Below are 26977 nucleotides of genomic sequence, written 5' to 3'. Positions count from 1 at the left end.
TTAATTACGAATGCCATGACGGTAAGCCATCAGTAGGATATTTTTTGCTCCTACTTGAATATGGGCTTTGTGTAATAGTGTACAGCTTAATTGACGGCTGTTTTGCTATGTTGTTTCCCTCCCTAAGGTATATGATGTACACCACGAAGAAGCAAGAATTTTATATATGGTGTTTAAAGTGATAGGATCTGTGTTTGTTAGATAAATTGCCTTTTTCTTGCCCCTGAAGAAGTTCTTTTATATCTTCAACTGCAGATAAAGAACGAAACATGTTGGGTTTTCCCGTATGTTGTATAATAGCCAACATTTACCAATGAGGTATTAAGTTGATTAAAACCACATGTTAGCACACATGAGGATTCATTTATTAAGGGCATATGGTGTCACAAGAGAGTACCTTATAGATAGGGCCTGTCCTTTGTTTAAATTTGGAGTGTTTATCATCACACGGGGTCCTATATATTGTATAGGCAACCAGTTTTAGAGCACACTTGGTTGCGGTATAGGATTTTATTTTGTATTTTTAAAGGTAAAAATGTATGAATTTCAATTTAATTGCACTTTAAAATTTCAAATATAGAAAATGAAATAAATTGTGTTTTTATTAGATAGGTACCTATTTTTTTAAAATAAATGAATATGTTCATGAAATGTCAATTTAATAAAGTATTATAATGATATGTACCACCTGAAGGCATAATTGTTTGGTTTGTCAAGGTGGTTTGAGGAGTGGTGTGTTTCATCCCAAGGGAGGGACAACATGGAGGCCATGAGATTCTTTAGTTTGGAAACTGTCGTAAGCCGTGCTATGGGGACGAAACTCGGGGCTATATACATTTTCGCCATAGTATTTTTTTGTGTTATTTGGTGACCTGCATTTTGAGCCATCCTACGACGAGCTGTGTTCCTGGGCTGCAAACCACCAATACCCTGGGACTTCTAGCCTGTCTGCTGTACAACGTCTTCCGAAGAAGGCATCCTGATGAAACTTTGGTGCACTCCTGCTGGAGGTTGAGAGAGACAACTACACTCCTTGAAGTCCCCTCACAAGAGTGCTGGACCTATATATCCCGGTGAATCCGATCTGTGATCACCATCCTTTATGTGGTACCTTGAAAATGGTGTCAAATCCACAGAGCCGCGAGAACCACTGAAGAATCCTTTGTTGGGAGCCTTTTCTGTTGACTGCTCCTTCAAGTTCCCATCTAGTGTCCTTTCTTTCGTCACCACGACCAAGAATCCAGAGACTGGGTCCTGTGCTGCTGCATCACCCGCCTGCCAGCTCTTCTTCACTGCTGAGGTACTGTGTGTTTGAGGGTAGTACTTAGTCTTGTGTCGCTCCTGTGTAGATGAGTAGGTGATTTTTGCGTTTGGGAGTTGGCCCATACTGTTCGCCCAGGTCTAATGCTGGAATGCATCTAGTGAGCCTTCTACGAAATCCCTGAGCACTTTCTACTAACTCTGAAATCTGTACTTACTACTTTGATGAGAAATCCTCTGGAACTTTCTGCATCTGAGCCCTATCCTGACCTGCCAACCGTTGGCCTCTGGGCCACTAGTGTCCCTGTTCTGCTTCTGAGATCACGCATGCCTTAGTATAGGGAAGGACTTTAAAGTATATGTCCTTTGACTAGAAAATATAACTCGTTACAAAATACTTACTTTTCAAGGTGTTAGTGTATAACTTTGATTCCTGAAACAGAATACGTTACAAAGTGTTACTAATTTCTTACTTACCTTTTGAGTTACTTATTGCCCTGCTGAAAAGTGTTTTATTTACTTCCCTACTCTTCTAGAAAGTAACTGAGTTGGCATTACTTTATTATTCCTGAAACTGAGTGAGTGTAAAACTTTACCAATAGGGTTTACCCACCTTGAATAGCATATTGCCATTCTAAATCTGTAACATAAGGTTCTTTGCTTACTGCCTTTCTGTAAAGTCTGATAGTTATTACTAGGTATTATTGGGTATTATTGGTATAACTAACTAGTCCTGTAATAGAAATAGTGTAAGCGTTTATGACGAATAGGGTTTTATTCACCTTGAATAGTGTATTGCCATTCTAAAAGTGTATGCTTGAGTTATCACTTGCTTACTGCCTCTCTGAAAAGTTATTGCTTACGTTAGAATTGTGTTCCACTATTCTGAAAAGTATTGTTGGCGTAACTGTATCCATTCTTGAGAGAGAAATATAAGTTACATATGTTGCAAGGTGTTTACTTGTAACGGTGTTGGGGCAATTAATAGTATTCCTGAAACAGAATAACTGAGATAGCTTATTACCAATAGGGGCTGTTTACCTTGAATTACATCCTGTTATTCTAAACGTCTACTAATGTAGTTTTGCTACCCATGAATCACTAGGTTGTACTCAACTTGAACTGCATACTGCTATTCTAAATAGGCACTAAATTAAGTACTGTGTTGGTTTAATGGCAATGGTACTTACCTTTCTACAGAATTCTCTTTGTGTGTATATATAAAATAAACAATCACTTTTACAATACATAATGTATTGATGTTTCTTTGGGCTATATATGCTACAGGTTTTTTGTACCCATCTACAGCCCTGTCCGCCTCCTAAGATGAGCCTGGTTGCTCTTTCGTTGCTACCATAATATCGGGAGGCACAGCCTTCTACTAAGAGTTTGGAGTTTCTGTATTGCCCAAGGTATAGTTTTATAAAGTCCCTCTTGATGACCTTTAGAAAAACAGTCCTAACTGATACCGTTTTCCCTTTCCTGGCGGCCGTTTGGTGAGCGCTTTTTTTTTTTCTGTCCCGAAATGCCACTGCGTTTCGGGACAGAAAAAACTGCTTTTAGTGCCCCGGTCACGCAGATCTTGCGGGCCGGGGTACTAATAGCAATATGCCCCGAGCGGCTGGGGCATTACCGAGTCAGGGCATTAACTTTGCTATGGGCCCCGGGGCATTACCTGACTCGGTAATGCCCCCGCCGCTCGGGGCATATTGCTAAAGTGTTGTCAACAACATAGAACATCAAAGGCAAGGCACTGCTGCCACATTCAGGCCTTCTGTAAGTAGGATGAGAAAAGATGCAAAATAACTGAGGTCTGCAATTGAGTAAGGTGACCAATCGGTGAGTAGATATTTTTGGTGCGACCCAATAGTAAACATACCTGTGGTGGATACACTACAGGATACACCACACTATGCACCCCCTTGAATCGCATGCATGCTCTGCTGAGCGAAACGAGTTGTACATATCTCTGGCAATACCCAAGACATGGTAGTATACAATCTGTGTTCACTGCAGGAGTGTGCATGTTCTGCAAACCAGTACATTTGAAGGAGTGGCTATGGCGTTAGTCTGCAAGTCTTCTCAGAACAGTGCCCTAAACCTGGTACACGGTCAGCCCCTGCGTCCTGCTTTTAGCCTGTCCGCATCGATACTAAATAAGCCATTCTCGGACTGAGACTTAATAGTCTCTGGCAATAATCTGCATTGTTCAGTAGATTCAGCGTTTCCCTACCTGAGCTACTGTTCTACGATTATGAAGAAAAAGCGTATGCAGCAGAAACCTCGTAGCAGCTTGCAGAGTGGCTTACCTTCAGCAGAGGAGAGTGGTGTATGGGGCTTTCGATGGTTTACCAAAACACACAAATATAATATCACTTCATTGAGATTGCATATGTTTCTGTTCATATTGGCTGTCAATTTGAGTTGCTTATGATACAACAATAATTGTCAACAGCATACTCTAAAACCTGTTTAAAATCGACATGTGGCCAAAGTAGTTGAATCCTTTAGTCTGTGAAAGTGTTTCACACCGTTTTTGTACCATCATTGTGCCTTGTATTGTGGTTGCATAGTTGAAACGTTCCTATTTGTAGGACTATATAGAGGTGGCATTTCTGCCTTACAGGAATCTGACATCTTACCTAAATATGCTTTGGTCGTTCTTACAGGTTTACCAAGGAGTGTCACTCGTGGGACAACCTTTTACTAAGTTACCAGAAGACGGAAATGGAAAGATCCAGGTTAGACATTTTTATATTCTCTTTTATGGAAATAAATAAGACAATCATTGGTATATCCGACTCAGGTGTGATGCAAACTGTGTCCTAAGGAAACACAAGCTCTCCAAATGCGTCTTGTTTAGGTAAGAGTTTTGGGACTTGGGAAGGCCAACATGTGGTGTTGGGTGCAGGGGAGAGAGTTGTGGTAATAAGGTAAAGCTTACTTAATATTTGCTGCCAACGACCCAGTACACATACTTAAAAAAACACTATTTATTACATGTTGTGCATGGAAAGAAATATCTACAAGTAGGTAAGTACAGTTAAGTGTTTCCAAAAGATGCAATGTAATAATCCAAACAAGTATTCAACACAATTTCACAGGTAGGTAAAACATTTAGATATTTTGTCAGGGTTTAGATGGTCGCACATTTTTCCTGCAAATTTTAACGGGACAAAATTAATAGGAAGCTTCTCTGTTTCTCTTCTCTCCCTCAGGCCCATTGCTGTGTTAAAGGCACGCACAAAAGAATGTGGATTGATGGGTCTGGTAAACCTTCACTCACCTCAAACTGGATTCTATTCGCTCAATGGGGCATTTGTGAGCTTTGAGTCCTACCTTGAAATATGAACAAGGACCACAAAGACTATAGTCTGGTCACAGGATTTAAGAAACCCAAATAGCATTTCCCTTCAAGTCCGGGGTGGTGGGGCCAAATACTGTAAAAAGGTTGCACCATGATACAACTAAGCAATCTGTGAAAAGCTAAAACCGCTATTGACAATGCACTCCTATGTGTAGATGGTTTTACTGCTAAATTCCAGGTAACTAATAATAAAATAAAACAAGTAAAGTGTCAAACTTAAGGTACAGGGGAGAAAGCCTGGTCCTGTCATATGACCATATATATAATGAAATCCCGTCCCTTGCACACTATCCAGGTCCTAATAATAGCCAAAACTTTAATATGCAAATCTTCAGGTATGAGATATTGTAGAACATTTTGGAAATCATGTGTATATATATATGAAACAAATGAACAATTTCTTAGAAGAAAAGGTTTAAAACCAAATCCTGTTTTTTTCACAAGTTCTCACTTATTAGAAAGCCCAACGCGTTTTGAGTTGAGAGGCTCTTCATCAGGGGCACTTTGTTGTGACGCTAACTGCAATTTAACAAAGTTTAAATGATTATTCAAACATGTTATTCACAAAATATACAATTTTGCACGGTCATCTTAAGTTTGCTAAATCAACTTTTTATGATGATAACCCCAGAAATCTTATCCTTAATCCAAGTGGCTCGGTTTAAAAAAAAAAATAAGAAAAATATATATCAACATAGGTAATTTTATCCATGTTTTTCCAGCGTTACATATAATGTGTCTAAAAGTATCCAATTGAATGCGAATGCTGTAAAAGTGCTATGGCAGAATTCTATAAGGGAATCACAAACCCCAGATATCACAGGGCTATTCATAGATGAATATAAAAAGCCTAAAAACTTGCAACGTATGGGGAACTCTGAAAATTACGGGTCAAGGATAGGTCCCATAGTCCTCAGATAAAAGGAAAACATTGAAAGGCATATCCTCATGATTATGATGGGGACGTGTAAAGATGAGGAAAACATGGTGTTAGAATCATTAGAGCAAGTAAAATGTCTCACCTTTTACTGGTTAGAAAAAGCTGTTTATGGAGATAAAAGAAGGGTCTGAGTGGGCATGTGCGCCATATAAAATGAAAGAAAATAAGGTGTCTTAATGATACAAATCCTTGGTAATGGTTGTGGGCTGTTCTTAAGTGTAGTAGAGCAAAAAGCCTCCAATATGGTATTAAAAAAAACTCAATGAGACGTTAAGCTCAAAAGGGCTCATTCAAATTGTGCTTGTCTCACGGCAAAGATCGGGCAAAGTCAAAAATGTATCCACAACGTGCCAACAGAGTTTGTCCCACATAACTTTTGCCACAAGGGCATTTGAGTGATTAAATTATGCTTTTTGTATCACATGTTGCAAAATGGCATAACGGGATCTTTTTTTACCTGTATTGGGGTGTCGAATGTGGTCACCCTTGAAGACATTTGAACAATGTTGGCAATTTTAAATTTTTTTATTTATTTTACATTTATAAAGCGCTCACACAGCCCGCAGGCATCGAGGCGCTGTTACAGGAATTTTGTTTTTTTCTTAGTTGCGTAATTGTGTTTTAAAAAAAAAAAAATTCCTTAACACCCAGAGGTTTCTAAGCGCGGACCCGGGGATCGAACCTGTTGTTGCTTCGTGTCGTCTTGCTTCCAAGACGCGCACGCTGCCGCTGAGCTATCCTCCTTGCAGGCAGGGAAATGCAGGCAGGCAGGGAAATGTCCCTGACTTGGGTTTTTGTAACACCCTTTGTGATATATTTTTATTATGTTCTGCAGAATGTAATAAAAAGCCACTCAAATGCCTCTGTGGCAAATATTATGTGGGATAAACGATAAGGAGAGCGAAAAACCGCTGGACTGAGCATAAGTCCAACATAAGAACATCTAAAGCTAAATCACGAGTTTTTAGGCATTTCAAGGAGGCAAGACATTCATTGGTGCAAATGAGATGTGTGATCTTGGAAGTGATCTGCCCCTCACCAAGGGGAGGTGATCTACCGAAACGATTAGCACAAAGGTAGCTATATTGGATTTACCGATTAGACGCAATCAGTCCCTTGGGAAGGAATGAAGAATTTTACCTGGAACCCTTTCTCTAGAATGACCTTTACGAGAGAGTTATGACTCACAATGTCATCAGAGCTATGTTGTAGTATGTGTATACTGTCAAGAAAATGTATACGAGTACAGCTATCGCATGAGTAACAGATACTATAGAGATCAATGTATGTTAAATGTAAATCGGCAGGAACTGGATACCTTAACGTTTTACCTAGAATTACCCTTACAAGAGAGTTATGACAACTCACAATATCATAAGAGCTATATTGTGATATGCATGTATTTATACTGACAAGGGAATATGTTGATGCAAGAACTGCTATTACATGATGGACCGTCTGTGTAGAAGCCAGCGAATGACAAATGTAATCTAACATGAACTGGATAGCTGGAGAGTTGGAATCAAGAGAAGCGAGCAGTGTGTTCAGAAGAGCAGTTTCCGTGCCTCTGGATGCTCGGAATCCAGAATTTTTGCTTGTTCTTTTGCCATACTGTTCTTTGGCCTTGTTCTTGCCGTCTCAGGAACCCAGATTCCCATATATGGGAAGCCCTTTCCCAGGAAACTCTGCTGCCTTCCCGGGGAAAGAGGGTGTTTGTGTGTGAGCCCGGATGTGGGGGCTAGGACTGCCTTGTCCCAGTACACAGCCTGGTGCCTGAATATTGTGGCAAGTGGCTATCCATGATTGCAAAGCCACTATCAGTTTGAATGGTGCATATCCTTACCATTGGTGGACCTGGGCGATCATCGTTGGAGCCAAGTCCTCTATGAATAAGAGCAGCCCGTTCATGACGAGGACGACCCCTGCAGCTGACAGTACCAACCAGTACCAACAGTTAAGTTCCGGTGAAGCCCTTCTCCACTGCCTCATCTCAAGAAGACCCTTGTCACTGATTCAACCCCTTGAGGAGTTTTAATAACCAATGGTATTGCTCCAAAATGTTGTATCAAAAAATGCTGAATGCACGTTTTGTGTGCATTCGGCATAGTAAATAAGGCCGAATCCCAAAATGCCGAGAGAAGTGAACAGGAATTTCATCCCGCTTCCCTAGTTCGGTATTATGGGCTGTGGAGTTGTCCCCCACATACACTAAAAAAACAAAATCCGAAAAACTCAAATTACAAAAAAAAAGCAAGTGTGCTTTGCAATGTTGTAATTCGAGGCTTTTCGGATTCGGTCATTTAACGTACATACATAACCAGTGTCTTCCCCTGCTCAATGATCTCGAGCCAACGGAAGTGTCCTTGGACCAACCGGTGAACTGGCCTGCTCTTTACACTACCTATAAGCCCCCACCACTCCGTGCATCCCAAAACATGGGGGATCTTCAACTTTTACAACAACACACTTGCTCCTGCATTTTATCCTTCTTTCATCTTGTTCGTCCCTCAAAGATCTCCTGTTGCTGCCAGATTATGATGATCCTGGTTGCAATCTGTTTTCTTCACATCCTAAAAGTGTCCTGAGTCACCTGCTCCGCAGAAGTCTTCTCCTTTTCTTAGTTTGGGGTTTTCATCTAGAAGTTGTCTGGGACCCATTCCGAAGAACTATGGTTGACCGACACTAAATCCATGTCAAATAGTGACGTCTGGACCCGCGACCCCTCAGTCTTCCTCAACCAGACGCAGAGGACTGTGTCCGCAACGGATTCCGAAACTCAGCAGTGGTGTAAGTCAACATACCTGTTCCTCTGGCCACCCTAACCCCCATTGCTCTATAGGGTTAAATAAGCATAAAGTCCTGTCCCTAAATCACTCTTTCCTGACTTTGGTCGGTGGAGGCATGGTCAAGGATCTTTTTTTGGCGTATCCTAGTCACTGGGATTGCGTAAGTTTACATACCTGCATTTTACTTGAGTATAACCTTGAAGTGATGACTTTAGGGCACAAGCCCCATACCATTGTGGGGCTGGAATCACAAAGTACTAGTGAATATGTTGTGTTTATTCTAAAGGGTCTTTTCTGAATTTCATGCATATGATTATTTACCTGTGTTACACTGGTCATTGAATTATATGCTTTCTTTCTTCTAAAGGTAAATGCATATATTGGTGTTATAGTAAGTGTGTGACAATATTTGCCTAGATGTTTTACTTGCTTAGTATGTATTTTTAGGGCCTATTAAATCATTGTATATTGTTGTACTTACCTGTCTATCTGGAATGATTGGAGTTGCTTGTGTGGACTCATTGTAGCCCTAGACATTCCCACAGCCCTCCTGAGACTAATCCTAAAACTAACCCTTGCTGCTCTGCTACCATTCCTTGATTTGGTTTGACAATTTCTCCCTGTTCACCATAATAGGTTGGCCTTCCAAAACCCACCAACTGGTTTAGTTTTGGAATTGCATCTTCACACCTACACAGAATTTCTGTAACTCGCTCCAGGAACACGCTAGATGAAGAAAATAGATGAAGAAAATTAGAGTTCTCCTCCTGAAATCTACAACTAGCGTGTCTCGTATCAGGGTGCATCCTATGAATGTGAGCATAAATAGGACAATTTTTCCTCATTTATACTTCATTCCAGTGACCATTTCCTCGTCTTTTTGGCCTCTTTGAATCTATCCACACACACATTAATTAACTTTGAGCATAAACATGAAACTAGTCTCACCTGTACCCACGCAATAATTGTGTAATGCAGCACAGCTATCGTGGTTGGCCAATAAGGGAAAAACACTCATAACACATTCCCCACATTGTAATATAAAAATAATTTGAATAAAAAAATGCCACCCATCTCCTTCTGCTGTAAACGAGATACGGGAAGAGGTCCGCAAATGTTTTAATGACAAGCTTTTTCACCTTGTTGTTTGGAAGTGATGGCTAACCCTGCCACATCATACGGGACATTCAGAAAAGACCTGGCTGTTCATTTAAAGCCCCATGCTCCTAGACCCAATCAACCACCATCTTCATCTCAGTGTACTGAAACATTCTACTTGACCTTCCATGTACTCCCAACATCTTTCCCATCCACTCTTCTTCTGCTGTTCTTTCTCTTGATCTGTCAATGTAATGAGCGCCCAGATACCCAAGGGTTCAGCGCGCTGTAACAAATGCAAACATTAATAAATTGCTAGCAGTAGTTGTGAGAACATTCCTTGCCTAATTTTGTGACTTTCTTTCTCCAAGTATAGCATGTACTAGTCACAACTTTGACTTCTTCCCTCTTGCATTGAATTCCATATAGAAAAACTGTTTTAAGTAAAGCACGCGCTGAAATGGCGCGTTCTATTTTGACAGGAGGTCAATTCGAGATGAGAATACCAAAAGGATGGATACTGAGACTGGGTGACTAAATTATTGCACTCAATAGTTTGGAATTGCCAATTCTACCATTTCTAAGAATGCAACAAATTTGTCCCAGTTTTCTTTCGCCTGTTTCCCAGCCCGTATACATTCTAAGATATATTTTAAGAATGAGCCCTGTGGAAAGATTCTGGGAGGCCACCCTATTCCGATGAACAAGGACAAACATAAATGTCTAGTTGAACTCTATCTGGATAGTATTACTAAATAGCAAGGTTTAGACCTAGGAAGGCATGAGAAGGGTGAAGAGTTTAAAGCCCTCTTGATAGGAGTTATGCAGAATTTACAAAATGAGTCATTTGTTTATGCCTTAGACAACTCTTGTCAATTAAAAGTCACAGGTAAGTAATGCACCAAAACATTCTCTACTAATATATACACAATCATCTTGGTGTTTTCTGCTAAGAGCACTAACACTTCTCTTTTTTTATCACATTTAGAAATTCTTTTCAGTGTACTGTAGTGTAGTAAAGCAACTGAATAAAGAAATAGAACCAGGTAAATAATCAAGACATTTGGAAATACCATAGAAAACCTTCGAACTAAGATTATAACCTTAAAAACTCCTTTGCTATCTATAAAAGGAGCCTAGAGTCACAGCTCCCAAGAGTAGTCTTGTAAGTCAGAACTAGCAAATCTAGAACAATAAATCAACCTTTCAATAGTAATACAAAAAAAGTGACCTTTTTTATTTGGCATTAATAATCATCAATACTACATCATCAAAAGAAACGGAGACTCGTAAACCAAGCATCAAAGAACAGTTGAGCTAACTAAAACGATCTACATGGCACTATCTAGTAGCACCAAATCATATATATATACACAATTAGATACGGCTATGCAAGTTTGCTTTAGCACAGGAGCTAAACACAAATTTTATAATAATTGTATCCTGGGTTAAAACTCAAACGGAACCAATTCTGGCTACTTCAAAATGCACCGACTGGTTTTGACGTTTATCATATTAGTTGGAACGTCTTCATCAGGGAACAAAGGTTTAAAAATAAAAACACTAAAAACAAATATACAAAATATCAGAAGTCCATATTTGGCCAATGATGAAACTCTGGTGTTTGCTGAACACATATAGTACTTGCAAAACATGGGCCACACCTTCCAACTTCCAGGACTGGTAATTTGGGAACGAGGAACCAATCACAAATTGTGTTCCTGCTCAAGGGAATAATTTGAAAGGGGGTGTGTCATTAACTGGTCATGAACTGAAGGTAAGATCACCTTTAGGACACCCAATGTGAAAGAATAGTGACCTAAATTGGTGAATGTGCCCCGTCGCCATAAACGCACAACATACTGCCTCAGCTTTGCAATGCATAACGGTGTACCATCACCAAAACAGCAGCATGATTCAACTATGGCATGCATTTTATTTAAAAAAAAAAGATTTTATTGAATTTTACAAACAATCAAACAATATAAAACAAACAGTGCATGTTCCAACAGTTTCATTACACTTTTCTTAATTCCTAACCACTACTCCCTCTAACCCACCCCCCTTGCGAGTCTATTGCGTTAGACCTTCAGTTTCCGCATCCTGTGGTTCGGTGGTCTCCTCTAAAGGCTCAGCTGGGTCAGCTAATGACCCAAACCGTTCAGCTATCAGTGATTTCCAGGCCATCAGGGACTCATTCTCCTCCCCCCCGCCCCCCAGTGCTACACGCTTCTTGCCATGCCATGGTTTCGGCTTCTGCCCATTTTTGCAAGTCTTTCCACCACACCTCTATCTTCAGCACATGGCATGACTTCCATCCCATGGCAATCCTTCTTTTTGCGAGTACATAAGCCAGGTCCCTCAGCTTACTTATATGCCTGAGCTTCTGTGGTCTGGGGAACCCCCCCAGCAGACAGGCCCACACCGTATCCACTACTATCTTGACCCCTCTTTCTTCTAGTTTCTCTTTCACTCCCCTCCAGAATCTCTCTATGATCGGGCATGACCAGAACATATGCACCATGCCCGCGTTCTTCTCATCACACTTGGGGCATGCTTGCCGTCCTGCATTTTCAAACCTCGATATCCTCCAAGGCGTCATATAGGCCCTGTGTGTTATATACAGCTGTATCTGTTTCAGTCTCGCGTTTCTGGACACCTTCTTATAATACCCTTGCACCCGTTCCCACATCCCATCCCCCTTTGGGGCACGACCTCCATTTCCCAGTCTAGTCTCAACTGCATGAACTCCTTCCCCACTTTAGACATCAACATCTCATACAGTCTGGAAATCTCGTGACCCCCCTCAGCTATGTCATATATCACGTCTATGGTGGCGTCTAATCCTTCCCCCAACACAGTTTCAGGCCATGTTCTCTTAATCCTCTGTACCACTCTGTGATATGTGATGTACTGGCCTTCATGCAACCCAGCTTCTTCCCGCAGCCCCTCAAAAGTAATACTTGAGCCCTCCTGCCAAATATCACCCATTGTTCCACCCCAGCCGTTTCCCAGTGGGTCCGGAGTATCATTCGCAGCTGAGCGTCTGCCCCCGTCAATACAACCAATGGTATCTGCGGTGAGCATGGGGACGGGTCCCCCATCATTTGACATGCACTGCGCCACACCTTCCACCCCAGTAGCATCATTTTAGGGCGCCCCACCATTTCCGCCCTGGGTACCCACATCATTTATTTAAAATAAAAAGGTGCACAATCACGCCCAAACAGCCTAAGTTCAGAGGTCTCTTCATCAGAGAGCCATTTGGCAACATACTGCAACTGGCTTGCCACATAGTACGCCTCATAGTTGTGCAGCTTTATTCCTCCTTTGTCATGGAAGTTCTGAAGCTTCCATAACGCCACTCTGTTTCGTGCCATGCCACAAAAAGTCCCTACACATGCTATTTAGTTTGGTGAAGAACACCTTAGGAATCAGATATGGTATATTCCAGAAGTAATGTAGGAGCCTCGGCAGGACCACCATCTTTAGCATCGCTCCCCGCCCCATCATCGCCAAAGGCAGCTTTGCCCAAAACTGCATGCACTTCTCAATTTTCTTGATGGCTACTTCTGTATTACACCTATGCTCCTCCACGGTGTGATATATGTCTATCCCCAGGTACCGAAAAGTACTAACCGCCCACGGTACCTGCAATACCGGTAACCTCTCCGCTGGAATCCCTATGTACCCCCCCAATGGGAACAAGCTAGACTTCTGGGGGTTCACCGCTATGCCGGACAGCACAGCATATCTCCCGAGCACTTCCGAAATGTACTGGAGGTTTTCCTCTGGGAATCGCACGTACAGCAGCATGTCATCTGCATATAGGGAGATCAAATGCCGCTCCCCTTTCTCCTCGATGCCTATGGTGTCATATTGCTGCCTCAGATAAATCGCCAGAGGTTCCAGGGCCAGTATGTAGAGCATAAGAGACCACGGGCATCCTTGTCTAGTACCCCTGCTGAGCTGCCACCTCTCTGATATCACAGATCCCGTCTTAACTCTAGCCAGCGGTTCGCTATACAAAATTTTCGCCCACCTTACATATCCAGGCCCTAACCCGTAGTGCTTCAGGGCCGCCAGCAGCCATGGCCACTTGACGGAGTCGAAGGCCTTGATCGCATCCAAGGACACTATTGCCATTTCCTCATCACTTTCTCTGCCAAACTCAATGATTCTCTGGAGTCGCCTATGATTATTGGTAATGTTTCAATGGGGGACATAGCCCGTTTGATCTCGATGTATTAATTTGCCAATGACCCTCTTCAGTCTATTCGCTAAGACAGCAGTTAATATCTTGCCGTCTTGATTCAACATTGACACGGGTCTAAAGGAACCACAGCTGCGCCCAGGTTTAGGGAGAGGTAATATGACAGCTTCTCTCAGTGACTCCGGTAAGCGTCCCATCTCGAACGCTTCGTTTATCATCTCTAGCAGGACCGCTTCTATATATACCTTGTAAAATTTGCTTGGGAGCCCATCTGTCCCTGGCGTTATACTAGTAGGCAGCTGCCTCACCACCTCCCCCAATTCTTCCAGGGTAATCGGGGTACCCAATTCCTCTGTCTCCTCCTCGCTTATCTTGGGCAGCCCCATATCCTCAAGTGTTTCTTCCATCATTGCACGGCTCCTTTCCCCATCTTCTCCGTATAATACTTTATAATAATCCACAAACGCTTGATTAACTCCCTCCTGGGTGTCCTCTACGCTACCGTCTTCTCTCTCTATAGTTCTGATTGTGGCTCTGGGTGACTCACTCTTATATAACCACGCCAAAAGTCTCCCCGGTTTATCTCCTCCCGAATGCTGTCTCTCTATGTATTTTTTATAATGAAGGTTACACAACCTCTCCCAATATTCCGCACATTTTTGCTGTAGCCCAAGTATCAATTCTAGCTTCTTCGCTGTATCGTCTCCGGTCTTTAAGGCCTCTTCTAATTTTACTTCCGTCTCCTGCGGTTCAGCCGAAACCCCGTCTTGTAGGCCCTTGGATTTCGCTATGGCCGCACCCCTCATGACAACTTTGAAGGCCTCCCATAGTGTTCCCGCCGAGTCCACACTCCCAGTATTTGTTTCAAAATAGTTTACGATCTCCTCCCTCAAATCCTCTCTAAAGAAGGGGTCCCGCAACGCCTCGCCTCGACTCGTAGGCGCCATGTCGGGATCCTCGCTCTCGGGTGGTGGGGGGGGCAGTATTGCCACGCAAGAATCAGGGGCGAGTGGTCCGAGAGGACCCTGGCCCTATACTCTATGTGTGCAATCTCTGCTATCATTTCAGTTGATGCGAAGACATAATCCAGTCTCGTTGATAACTTCTGTGGGGCAGAATAATGTGAATATTGCCTTTCCTGGGGGTGCCACACTCTCCATGCATCTTCCAACCCAAAGTCATCAAGCAATGTCTGTAGCGCCCTGGCTGCAGGGGCCGGTCTATCCAATTTTCCGTCCGATCTGTCCACCCTCGGGTTCAATACGCAGTTGAAGTCCCCTCCCCAGATCACTGCGCTTCCTACACATGCGCTCAGGTTCGCGCTCAATGTCCTAATGTACGCCGCTGTGTTCTGGTTCGGGGCATACGTGTTAACAATACTTATCTCCCTGTTCTCCACCAGTCCCCTCAGCATAACCATCCTCCCGTCTGTCTCAGCCACCACTTGCAATCGCTGAAACGGGACATGTGGCGCCACCCATATAAGTACTCCTCTTGCGTAGGCCGAGTACGATGAGCCAACCAACACCCCTTCCACTTTCCCGCAATCCTTTTCATTTTTAAATAGCTATTAAGCCCCCGCACATTCCATGGAGTATTTTAAGGTCCCCCATGGCCTGTTGTAGTCCCATTCCCTCTCCTCCAGGTGCAGTTTGACTTTGAGTTCTAATCCAATCTGTATAGGCTTGCATCCCATTCTAAATTCCCTTTAACCAAAAACACACCAAACTTCCCGCTCCCCCTCCCTCCCACCTCCCATCCCTTCCTCAACATCACCCCCCCCCCCCCAACTGTTGCCCAGCTCCATCCCTGGATCTCAGGCTCCCCCGCATCTAGCTCTTTCTGGCTCTCGCCTGTACTCGAAGCTCCGCAGGGTGAGGCCGCCCTAGTGGCCAACCTACTACAACTATAATTTGAGGGGGTAGGATGCTTTCGCCATGCCGCTCCCATAGCACATCGGATAAATACACATTGTCATACAATTTAAATATATGTACCCACCACTATATTCCAGTCCATCAAGTCCCTTACAATCAGCAGTAGTTTATCGAATATCAGCCTCCTACAGCCAAGCCCATTGTTCTTAGCCTTCGCCTAGGCGCACTTGGGATGTTCACACGCCACCATAACAGTATGCATACCGTATCCCAGTCACTTATCGCGTCCATCTTGGGTCTCTTCCATGTCTTGTTCCGGGCAGCCCTGCAGATCCACACATGTCGTTGCTTCTTCCGGAGTGTCAAAAAAATGCATTTTGCTCTTTATGCCGTGATGGTGCTCGAGGCCCTCTCGATTGTTCCGCCTTTTCGGAAGTACTCCAGTATTTTCTCGCGGTCTTTGTAGTTCAATATTTTGGCGATTATCGCTCGTGGAGGGCTCTGTGTGCGCGCTCCACTACAAATCCCTGCGAGTGTGTGCCGGGCCCAATTCCTTGTAGGAGTAAGTTCTCAATGTAATCAGTCGGGTCCTGGCCCTCCTCACCCTCCGGCAATCCCACCACGCGGATATAGTTTCTCCTCGCTCTCCCTTCTGCTTCTTCTGCTCGAGACTCCAAGTTGGCCACCTGTTGCTTAAGGACATGGATCTCCTTTGCATTGTTGGTGCTGGTGTGTAACGCTCACCTGATTCCCACGGAGGCGCGGCTCTGAAGATGGACTGGAAGGGCCCCTCTATTCTGGCTTCTCTGGCTCGCAAGAATACCCTCCTGTACGTGGAAAGGGAGTATTACCAACTGGCGGAAATAATGTTCAAGCCTCCCACTCCCATCCAACCCTCCACGAAACCTCTTCCACGGTTCCCCGTGAAGCCTCACCTTAGGGTTTGGAATGGTGAGCTCTCCGTCCTGCTTCAGATGCAGGGGCGCGTTGAAACCCAGTTACTTCACTGGATTGAGGGTTGATGGAGTTCAGGTAAGCTTGACTGTTCAGGTAAGGCGCTGTAATAGTTCTGTTCAAAAGTTCAAGCTCTTTAATTATGTCCGTTGTCTTATTGCAGCAAGCGCTAATGCTCATGTCCTTTTCCCCTTAGGGGCCGGGGTTCGGATGCCGGAGAAATGGCGCCGACCCGAAGTGAAGCGTGCCGCTTCAGTAAATGGCAGGTAAGTTCCGGATGAGCGCTCAGGTAATGTCTTTACAAACGCTCAACAATGACTGTCTTTTTTCCCCATAGGGGCCGGGGTCCGGAGATGCCAGGAAGTGGCAGGACCTGAAATGCAGAGGGAAATATCCAACAGGTAAGTCTTAAAAGGAAACTGAGCTTTCCTTATTCCTTTTCTCCCTCTCACCTTTGTTCTTGTCTTTTTTCCTCTAGGCACCGGAACGTAGCTGAATCCGGAAGATCGCTGCTGAAGATGGAAGCGCCTTGCCAAGGTGAGTGAAATGCAGCGCTGCAGCGATCGAAACGAAATGCTTTAAAAAAGATGTCTTCCTTTTCAGGATCGTCGGTGAAGTGACTCCGGAATGCAGATTTAGCAGGTAAGGGCTTTTCTTCACCTAATCTCTCCTTTCTCCCCTTGCAGGTGTTCCAGGGTGCTGGCAGGCGTGGCTGAAGTCAGGATGCAGGAGCAGACACGGTGAGCGTCCAGCTGCTAGGTGCAGAACAACGCGAAGCACGTGTGGCTGATCGGGTGTGGTTTAAATAGCCTTGGAAGAAGTTCCTGGTATGTATCCTTCCACCAATCAGGTATGTATCCTTCCCCGACCACACCCAGGTGGTGAAGTAGTCCCACAGGTAAAGTAGTCCCATTCAGGCCTCAAGAGGGCCTGGATGAAGCAGCATGGTCTGCATCAGGTAAGTGTGCACCCAAGCACTTAAACACATATCCTCTCTTATGAGCCTGGCGCCCCCTATGAGCCTGGCGCCTAAGGCGCCAGGACTGAGTCCAAAGGGCCCCGACTTGGGCCCGCTGGGACTTCCCAGGGGAAAATGATGTCTGCCTCTGGGGTTGCTGGGCCCGGCCTGGCTCCTTAGAGGCATGCATCATGACATGGTGTCCGTGTTAGATTTCACCGCACCTTCCAGGCTGCTTGTACGTTCCGCCAGCCCCCTGACATCTTGTCTCAGCAGGGAGACTCAATGCCCACTGCTTCAATTTTAGCTTCCAGGGAAGTGCGCAGGTCCAACATTGCAACCCCCCAAGAGTCTTTCAGCTCCGTAATGGCCTCTAAAATCTGTTGTGCCCTCAGCTTGTGCCATCGGGCCTTTGGGTGCGATGGCCGCAGGAGACTGTTGTGTTTTTGCAAAAATATACATTGTGGGTTGTTCTTATTCTTGCCCATGGCGCCTCGCGCCGACATTTTCCGGCCTTCGTTGGGCCTCTCTATTGCGATTCAGCGTCCGCGTGTCTCCCCAACCGTCTTTTCCACTCTTATCGGCTGTTGTGGTGATCTTCAAGTAGTCGCGCAATCCGCCTCCTCGCACCGCTGCTAGTTGCTCATCAATGCCGAGCGAGCGCTTCTCGTGCCTGTCGTGGTGCGGCCTGTCTTTTCACACCTCTGCTGCCCTCGGTCTCCTGCCGTCCGGGTCAGCACCCAAACCTTCGCAACCCAAGGCCCACCGCCACAGGGGTTTTGCTCCGTCTCTACTTCGCTATCGTCGTTCTTTCCCCGTGGCCGCCGCCTCTATTCGTCCTCTTCGGGTGCTCTAGTTTCGTTTCCTTTGTTGTCGGCCATCTTGTGTGACATTGGACCGAACAGCCGCTGTCGTTCGCCGAGCAATTCCTCCAGAATCCCGCTTACGATTCTCTCGGTCTTTATACAGTGAGCAGAACATACGTTCCTGTGCATGTGTGATCAATTCTAGAACCAGTGGCGCACTTTTAAAGGTAGTTTTCACAGATCATCTGTCGGATCTTCCGGAGCTGCACGGAAAGCACGTCCTACTCCATGGCTGCCCAAGCCACGCCCCAACTATGGCATGCATATAGGCTGAAAGCCCTAATTTGGATGGAAACAAGACATAAAAAGAGGCTAAATATGTACCTCTTCCGCTGATCACGTGCCAATGGGATGTGGGCCAGAGTCCACAAAGATTGCACTCCAAAGGGCCGAAGACTCAAAGCGGCAAGAGGGAACACCCAAAACATGTAAACTAACCATGGAGAGAAAAACAACTAAAAAAGAAATTAATACTACAATTAATACTACATTTTGTAGACCACTCGAGTCACAAGAGGTCGTCTGTGAAAGTCACCTAATTAAAAAGCAACCACAAACTGGCATTATAGTAGCCCGGGCTCCACAGCCATTGTGTACTCACCGCAGAAGCACAACCAATGTGCTAGATGAAATGGTGAGAAGATGGAGGGTCGCAGTGCAGGGTTGTTCTGGACCCAATGGTCCCAGACTCAAATAATCAGTACTTCTTGGTGCCCAACAGTCACCTAAGTAGATTAAAAAGGGACACCATTGTACTGGGGCTAATGATCACACAGTGATCAGAGTCAAGGTGCATGAATGCATGGCAAGGCTTCAAAAGTGGCATCGCACTGGCGGCGGAACTAAAACCTTAAGAAGGAGTGAAGACCAGCTAGAACAAGCTATATCGGTGTCCCCTGAATGGTAGACACGATAACACTCTAAATGGGCTGAGTATGGAACAGACGGAACAGTAACGACATTGGCACGGCAACTGGTGCGGTAACCTACCAGAGGTTCCTGTCAATTCGTGCCACAGTATCGACCCATTGCTTTCTGTGATGTGAAAATGTCTAAGCGTATCTGTGGAAGCACATCAACGAACTGATGCCCCTCCAACCGTGGTCGTACATGAATAGACACAAAAGAGGGACAAGAAGTGTGCAGCCCAAGGCGGCCTCCATGTTGGAGGTAGTCCTTCAGGAGGCTGAGTTTCTTTTAGGAAGTTACATAAGTGTTGGCTTGAGTCAACAGGTAGTTGTAAGTGTCAAAGTTAAGTAGAAATAAGAGACAAGTCTTTAAAAGACCCTCTCCGAATCTAACCACCTTAGGGGAGACCCAGGGGAATATACCCAGCCGGAACCCCATCGTTCGAGGTGAGACAAAGGAGCAGCTAGGGCTTGGACATTTTCGTTCATGCAATCATATGGAGACTGGGTGTAAAACAGGTATGTTTACTCAACCCCTGTACTCCAACTCACTCGCAAACCACCATAGAAGATCCTGAAGTAGTCTTCTGGATTTGTGCGTTGGTTCTGTTGGAGGAAGCCCAGGCATTGCGGGGTGAAGAGGCCACTTCAGTCATCAGGGTCTTGGGTCTGGGTAGTTTGCAGTTCCATGCTCCATTGGATAGCTGGACTCTCGGGACACACTGACCTTGTGGCCTCCACTTAGCAACAACCTTGGGGGATTCCCAAGATGGGATCTATGCGGTGAGCAGCAACGGCCACTAGAACAAAACAGCTCTTGTGGTGCAAACAAAAAAACTGGTCCTGCATGGCATATCTAAACGATATTGCAGTCTTCATCCCTACTTGGGAAGATCATGTTGAACACCTGGGAATTGTTGCTGGCCCTTCAGCATGCCCACTTGACCATTTAGACTACCAAATAACAGATTTTTAAATTTTCAGTGACCTTACTTGGACATGAGGTTGTAAGGGGCAAAATGCAATCTCTATCCAGTAAAGTACTAGCTGTACATGTCATGGTCATGAAGTCAAGGGCACAGGCATGCAGGGGTTGCATGCCTATGAGACCTGGGTGGACACTGTCCTGACGCCTTTGGTGCCAGGCTCATGAACAAAAGTAAACAAGAACATCCATTTAACACCAAAAAGCTTTCATTATGGACATAACACTTCAGATGCATTAACTTTGAACATTCCATCCATTAAACAGCCCCAAGTGTATTCTTGGGTGTGGCTGCTAATGGATTGCCTTCGTACGTGCTCACTATCTAAGAGTGGCAGGGTGTGGCTGGTAAACCGGCTCTAATGGGCGTTGCCCACGATCTCAGCTATATATGCTGCCCCGATCCTCAAGACAGATGCTTCGCATTATTCTGCACTTGCAAGCAGTGTAACGCTCACAGTCGCCTGAGGTCAGACTTCCCTTTGAAGATCCTGCTTCCTGGACATCCTGCCTCCTGCCAGCATACTTACCAACTAGGGGAAGCTGTTCTTACCTGTACATCTCTTCGGCGAACAAAGTATTCAACTTTACACTTTCCGGACCGCTGAAATCTTCATCTTGGCACCGCAGCACGACACGCTCCACCGTCGACAACAGCGCCTGCAAGGAAAAACAGAAGACAAGGTTAGACATCGAAAAAAGTCAGTTTAAGGTTGCTACTTTGCGCTTTTCCTTAAACCATCACTTACCTGCTGTCGAACATTGCGTTAGCATCCATCTTCCATATGGCTGCGTCTCACTGCTGCATTTAGGCCGCATTTCCATCTAAGGGAAGACAACAGAAGAGAAACATTATTGCGGGCATACATAGGAGCAACATTTAAAGACATTAAACAGAACGAACAGCATCACAAGAGCTTAAGAAAGACTTACCAATCATAAGGAGAAGCATAGTCGCAGCTGGACTGGACTAATCCTAATCAGGGATCAGTGAAGGAACTAGATCCCATTCGACGCTACCCTGCCAGAAGTAGCAGGGCGGAGAGCTTATCTTCCATAATTCACAGGTGAGCTTTATGGGCCGGCGTATGCTCACAGAAAACGTACTTTGGGGTGGGGACAACAATCACAAATTGGTGCACTCACACACACTTATCTCCACGCAGGAGCAGTATGACCACGTACCACCCTCACAGCTTTTCTACTGAGGGAGAGGCCTGAAGGGGGTGATTCAAGTTCAGGGAGGGCTGCAACCGTGTCCCAACGCCTCCGCAGAGACCAGGTGAGCGTAACAGAACGCGAAGCCTCTAATACTCTCTGCCTGGGCGTTATGGAAACTTCAGACACAGATCATTTAGCCCTCTTACTAGGGGACTTACGGGCTGAAGTACATGCTTCAAGACAGGAAACCAATGCATTACGGAGGGATCTTATTGTAACTCGAGAAAGAACTGACATATTGGCAAGACAAATGCTACAAGCACAAGCGGGACAGGTTCCACTGCCTGGAGTGACCCAATCTTCTCATTCTTGCACACCACAACAATCAACACCGGTTTAGGTGGTTCTTCCAGGAGCATTCCCTCTAGATCCTCCCGAACTTTGGGAATTTCCAACATGAGATGGAGAAATTGTTTGCCCGTCATACTCAAGGACAAGCTCTGGACGAGTTGTCACTCAGACAAGGGAGTCAAGATCTACTAACCTATATTGCAACCTTCAATCGTTTCATAGCCCAGACCAACTGGCCAGAAGAGAAGAGGACTACACTCTTTTACCGAGGTTTACGTGGAGAACTTAAGGATGTGTTGGCGCAAGTGGTGAATCCCTCTGAGAGGTGTGCGGACTACATAGACCTGACGGTGCATCTCGATCAAAGGTTGCAGAATCGGAAAATGGATCGAGCTAGATCAGAGGGACGGTCAGTTTACGTACGACCTTGTGAGAATCAGACTAAACCACATGAACAGTCTGAACCAATGCAAATTGGTGGATTACGAAGTCCCTTTACCAAAGCAGAAACGAAAGGGAAAAAAGAAAACAGCTTTGCTTATATTGTGGACAAGCAGGTCACTTCCTCCGTGACTGCCCGGTAAAACCACCCAAAAAAACGGTTTGGGCAACCGACAAAACTGATGAAGAACAACAACATAACTTGGGAAACGCCAATGCCCGGCAAGTGTAGGGGTCCGCTTGTCGAGCATGAAAAAGGAATCCGTACAGACCTCACATCTAGTCCTTCCTGTGCTTTTGGTGAATCACAAGCAACCATCAGAAAATACATGCATTGGAGGCATATATTGATTGTGGAGCTGTCGGTAACTACATTGACCAAGATTTGGCTCTCTGAATAGGCCTTCCTCTCCGACAGAGGCAGAAATCTGAAAACGTCACTGCTGTGGATGGTTCTCAGCTATCATCCGGCCCGATGACACAATACACAGAGAAAGTCAAGCTTCTGTGTCAGGACGGGCATCAAGAGGACATTACTTTCGATCTCATCGGTGCTCCTCAGTTCCAGATGATATTGGGAATGCCCTGGCTGGCGACCCACAATCCTAGGATTGACTGGCGAAAACGAGTTCTGACATTTCCTTGTGATTGTGCCGGCACATGTTACAAAAAAGATGACACCAATCTGAAACCGAAGAAAGGAATCGTGTTGGGCCTCATCAGCTCCTTACTGCTTGAATACCAAGATTACCAGGATGTCTTCAAAAAAGAGCAATCCAACGTTCTACCCCCACACAGACCCTACGATTCTCAAATAGATCTTGTACCCGGAGCCCAGATCCCTTGCCGCTGAATTTACGCTCTGACAGAACAGGAAAATCAGCATCTTAGAACTTACCTAGATCAGTACCCGGTGAACGGTTTCATTCGCCCGTCCAAGTCACCTGCCTCCTCGCCCTTATTCTTCGTGCCTAAATAGGAGGGGGACTTAAGAACTTGCATCGACTATTGAGCCATCAATAAGATCACAGTAAAAAACCAATATCCTTTACCACTTATACCAGAGCTCCTAGACCAAGTGAAACATACTCAAATCTACACAAAACTGGATTTAAGAGGGGCATACCATCTTGTAAGAGTAAAAGAGGGAGACGAGTGGAAAACGGCCATCCGCCCAGAGTACGGCCTCTTTGAATACCAGGTCATGCCCTTTGGGCTATGCAATGCCCCCGCGGCATTCCAATTCTTTATGAATGATGTACTCCGTGAATTACTGGACGTTTGCGCTCTTGTTTACATTGACAACATTCTTATCTACTCAAATTCCATGGAAGAACATGTAGGCCATGTCCGGGCAGTCTTGGAGAAGCTTCGATAACACCAATTGTATGCGAAGTTGGAAAAATGTTTTTTCCATGTATCCGGGGTCTAGTTTCTCAGTTTTATGCTCACACCACAAGGCGTACATATGGATACACGAAAGGTGCATGCAATCCTCCAATGGCCCTCACCAACATCCACGAAAGGAGTGCAAAGCGTGCTCGGATTCTCCAACTTTTACCGTCGGTTTATATCTGGGTTTTCACGAATTGTACATCCAATTACCTCCTTGTTAAAAAAAAATCAAAAGTTCCATTGGTCGACAGAAGCTGAAACTAGCATTCACTACAGCACCACTCCTTCGACACCCACGACCAGACCTACCTTGCATAGTTGAGACAGATGTTTCAAAAATAGCCATGGGAGCAGTATTGTCACAATGAGACCCTGAAACAGGACAACTACACCCAGTCGCATTCTGGTCCAGCAAATTTTCAGCCCCCGAGTTCTACTACGCAATAACAGATGAGGAATTACTGGCGATTAAAGCCGCATTCAAGGCCTGGAGACATTACCTTCTTGGGGCGAGACATACGGTCACTGTCATCACAGACCACCGTAACTTGCAATACTTGAAAACCGCCAAAGCACAATCCTCGTGTCAACTTCGTTGGGCTCTCTTTTTCGCGGAATACGATTTTATTATCACTTATAGACCTGGAGTACGCAATGGGAAAGCAGACCCTCTATAACGCATGAGTGAAAAAAAGAGGCTTTTACAGCATCCGACCCCCATGGCCATAATTCCTGAGGAAAGGATTCAAACCAGAATAGCTGCCACCATACGTGTGTGTCCTGTTGTGATCAATCAACACAACAGGAATGGCTGTTAAAAGGTGACCAGTACGCCATTGAAGACAATCTACCATATTTCCAAGGACGATTATATGTCCAAGACCAAGAACTGCAAAAGCAAATCATCACAAATTACCACGATTCATTACTGGAAGGACACCCAGGAATAGCCAAAACTCAGGCTAAGGTAAAACTTAAACTACTGGTGGCCAACTTGGCGAAAAGACATTGCCCAATTTATTGAAACCTGCGGTGTCTGTGCACAACACAAGTCTCAGAAATGGAACCCTGCTGGCTTACTACATCCCCTAACAGTACCGCCCGCACCTGGGCATACCCTGTCGATGGACTTCATCACAGATCTTCCACACTGCAATGGATACATGGTCGTTGGGGATTTATTCTCCAAAAGGGCCCATTTCATCCCTCTGAAGGGACTCCCAACTGCGTCAACTCTCGCTTCTGTGTTCCTAAAGCACATTTTTCGATTGCATGGATTTCCATCAATATTAGTATCTGATTGAAGAACTCAATTTGTTTCTGCCTTTTGGACAAAGTGTTGTACGATTGCCAAAATTGATCTCCGGTTGTCTACAAGCCATCACCCTTAGACTGATGGGCAAACTGAACGACCAAACCAAACTTTAGAGCAATATCTCAGGTGTATGTTGCAACAGTCCGAGGATTCTTGGAAAAATATACTCTGGATAGCTGAGTATGCATACAACAACTCAGTTCACACAAGCACAGGGCAAACTCCATTCTAGACTGTGCATGGAAGACATCTGAGGACATCAGTATTTGATCCACCCGATACCCTGGAAATGCCAGCCATAAAAAACTTGCATAAAACCATCACTCAGGTTCTTAAGGATTACCATATTGGAGAAAAGGTGTGGTTAGCATGCAAAAATATTCCCCTGAAGGGGCCAAGAGCTTTCCGACCAAGATACCTGGGCCCCTATACTATAAAGTCTGTAATCAATCCTGTTACCATCTCACATGAAAATTCACCCCGTATTTCATGTCTCTCTCTTCAAACCCATGAAATCCAATACACGGCTTAGTTCTCAGCCAGAGACCGAAATAATAGATGGAGAACCAGAATATGAAGTCAAATCCATCCTGGACTCCAAGGTGGTTCGATCAAAATTGTATTACCTAATTGACTGGAAAGGTTACGGACCTCAAGACCGAACTTGGGAACCCAGTGAACACGTCCATGCTCTGCGTTTAATCAGATAGTCGATCGCAATAATCCCACCAAACCAGGACCGGGAGGAGAACCACCCTTGAGAGGGGCCTTGAGGGGGGAGTGCTGTCATGGTCATGAAGTCGGGGGCATAGGCAAGGCTCCAGGCTCATGAACAAAAGTAAACAATTACATCCATTTAACACCAAAAAGCTTTTATTATGAACATAGCACTTCAGATGCATTAACCTTGAACATTCCATCCATTAAGCAGGATGCATTAACCTTGAAAATTCCATCCATTAAGCAGCCCCAAGTGTATTCTTGGGTGTGGCTGCTGATGGATTGCCTTCGCACGTGCGCACTCTCTAGGAGTGGCAGGGTGTGGCTGGTAAGCAAGCTCTAATGGGCGTGCCCACGATCTCAGCTATATAAGCTGCCCCGATCCTCAAGACAGACGCTTCGCGTTATTCTGCACTTGCAAGCAGCGTAACGCTCACCGTCGCGTGAGGTCAGACTTCCCTTCGAAGATCCTCCTTCCTGGACATCCTGCTTCCTGCCAGCATACTTACCAACTGGTGGGATGCTGTTCTTATCTGTAGATCTTTTCAGCAAACCAAGTATTTATCTTTCCGGAACGCCAATATCTTCATCTTGGCACCGCAGCACGACACGCTCCATCGTCGACAGCAGCGCCTGCAAGGAAAAAACAGAAGACAAGGTTATACATCGAAAAAACAGTCAGGTTAAAGTTGCGCTTCGCCATACATGGCGCTTTTCCTTAAACCATCACTTACCTGCTGTCGAACATTGTGGTAGCATCCATCTTCCATCCGGCCATGTCTTGCGGAACTAGATCCCATTTCGACGCTTCCCTGCCATAAGTAGCAGGACGGAGAGCTTATCTTCCATAATTCACAGGTGAGCTTTATGGGCCGGCATATGCTCACAGAAACCTTACTTTGGGGTGAAGGGTTGGAGAGGGACAACAATCACAGATTGTTACACTGACACACTATCTCCACGCAGGAGCAGTACCACCACTTACCACCGCTCACAGCTTTTCTACGGAGAGAGATTCAAGTTCAGGGAGGGCTGCAACTGTGCTCCAACGCCTCCGCAGAGACCAGGTGAGCGTAACATTACAAGACTGGTTAACTCCCACAACCCAAACCCAGGTGAGCACTTTTCTAGGCCTCACTGGATATTCCAGAAATGTCATGGCAGACTATTGAACCATAGCTGTCCCTTTGACCTCACGCGCCACTCCAAAGAAGCCTAAGAATGTGACCTGGTCAGTGGAGTGTGAGAAGGCCTTGCACGGCTCGAAGGATTCCCTTTGCCAGGCACCTGACTGCCATAGACATTTCATAGTACAAAACAATGCCTCTGAAACTGGAATAGGAGCAGTCCTCCCTCCTACGATAAAGGCAGGGCACATCCAA

At 45.1% G+C, this 26977-nt stretch overlaps 1 protein-coding gene across 1 annotated transcript in view; it reads left to right on the top strand.

The window, feature by feature from the left end:
* Positions 1-26977, top strand: part of DSN1 (DSN1 component of MIS12 kinetochore complex) — a 261194-nt gene that overhangs the window by 167560 nt on the left and 66657 nt on the right. The window contains exon 7 of the mRNA XM_069604016.1: positions 3930-4001. Within this exon, the coding sequence (XP_069460117.1) occupies positions 3930-4001 (72 nt within the window). The remainder of the gene's footprint in view (positions 1-3929; positions 4002-26977) is intronic.

Source organism: Ambystoma mexicanum, chromosome 3q, assembly GCF_040938575.1.
Source record: "Ambystoma mexicanum isolate Mex_15411 chromosome 3q, UKY_AmexF1_1, whole genome shotgun sequence".
In the NCBI taxonomy this organism is placed as follows: Eukaryota; Metazoa; Chordata; class Amphibia; order Caudata; family Ambystomatidae; genus Ambystoma; species Ambystoma mexicanum.
The sequence above is the reverse complement of the archived record's forward strand: the minus strand, read 5'-3'. Positions and strand labels throughout refer to the sequence as shown.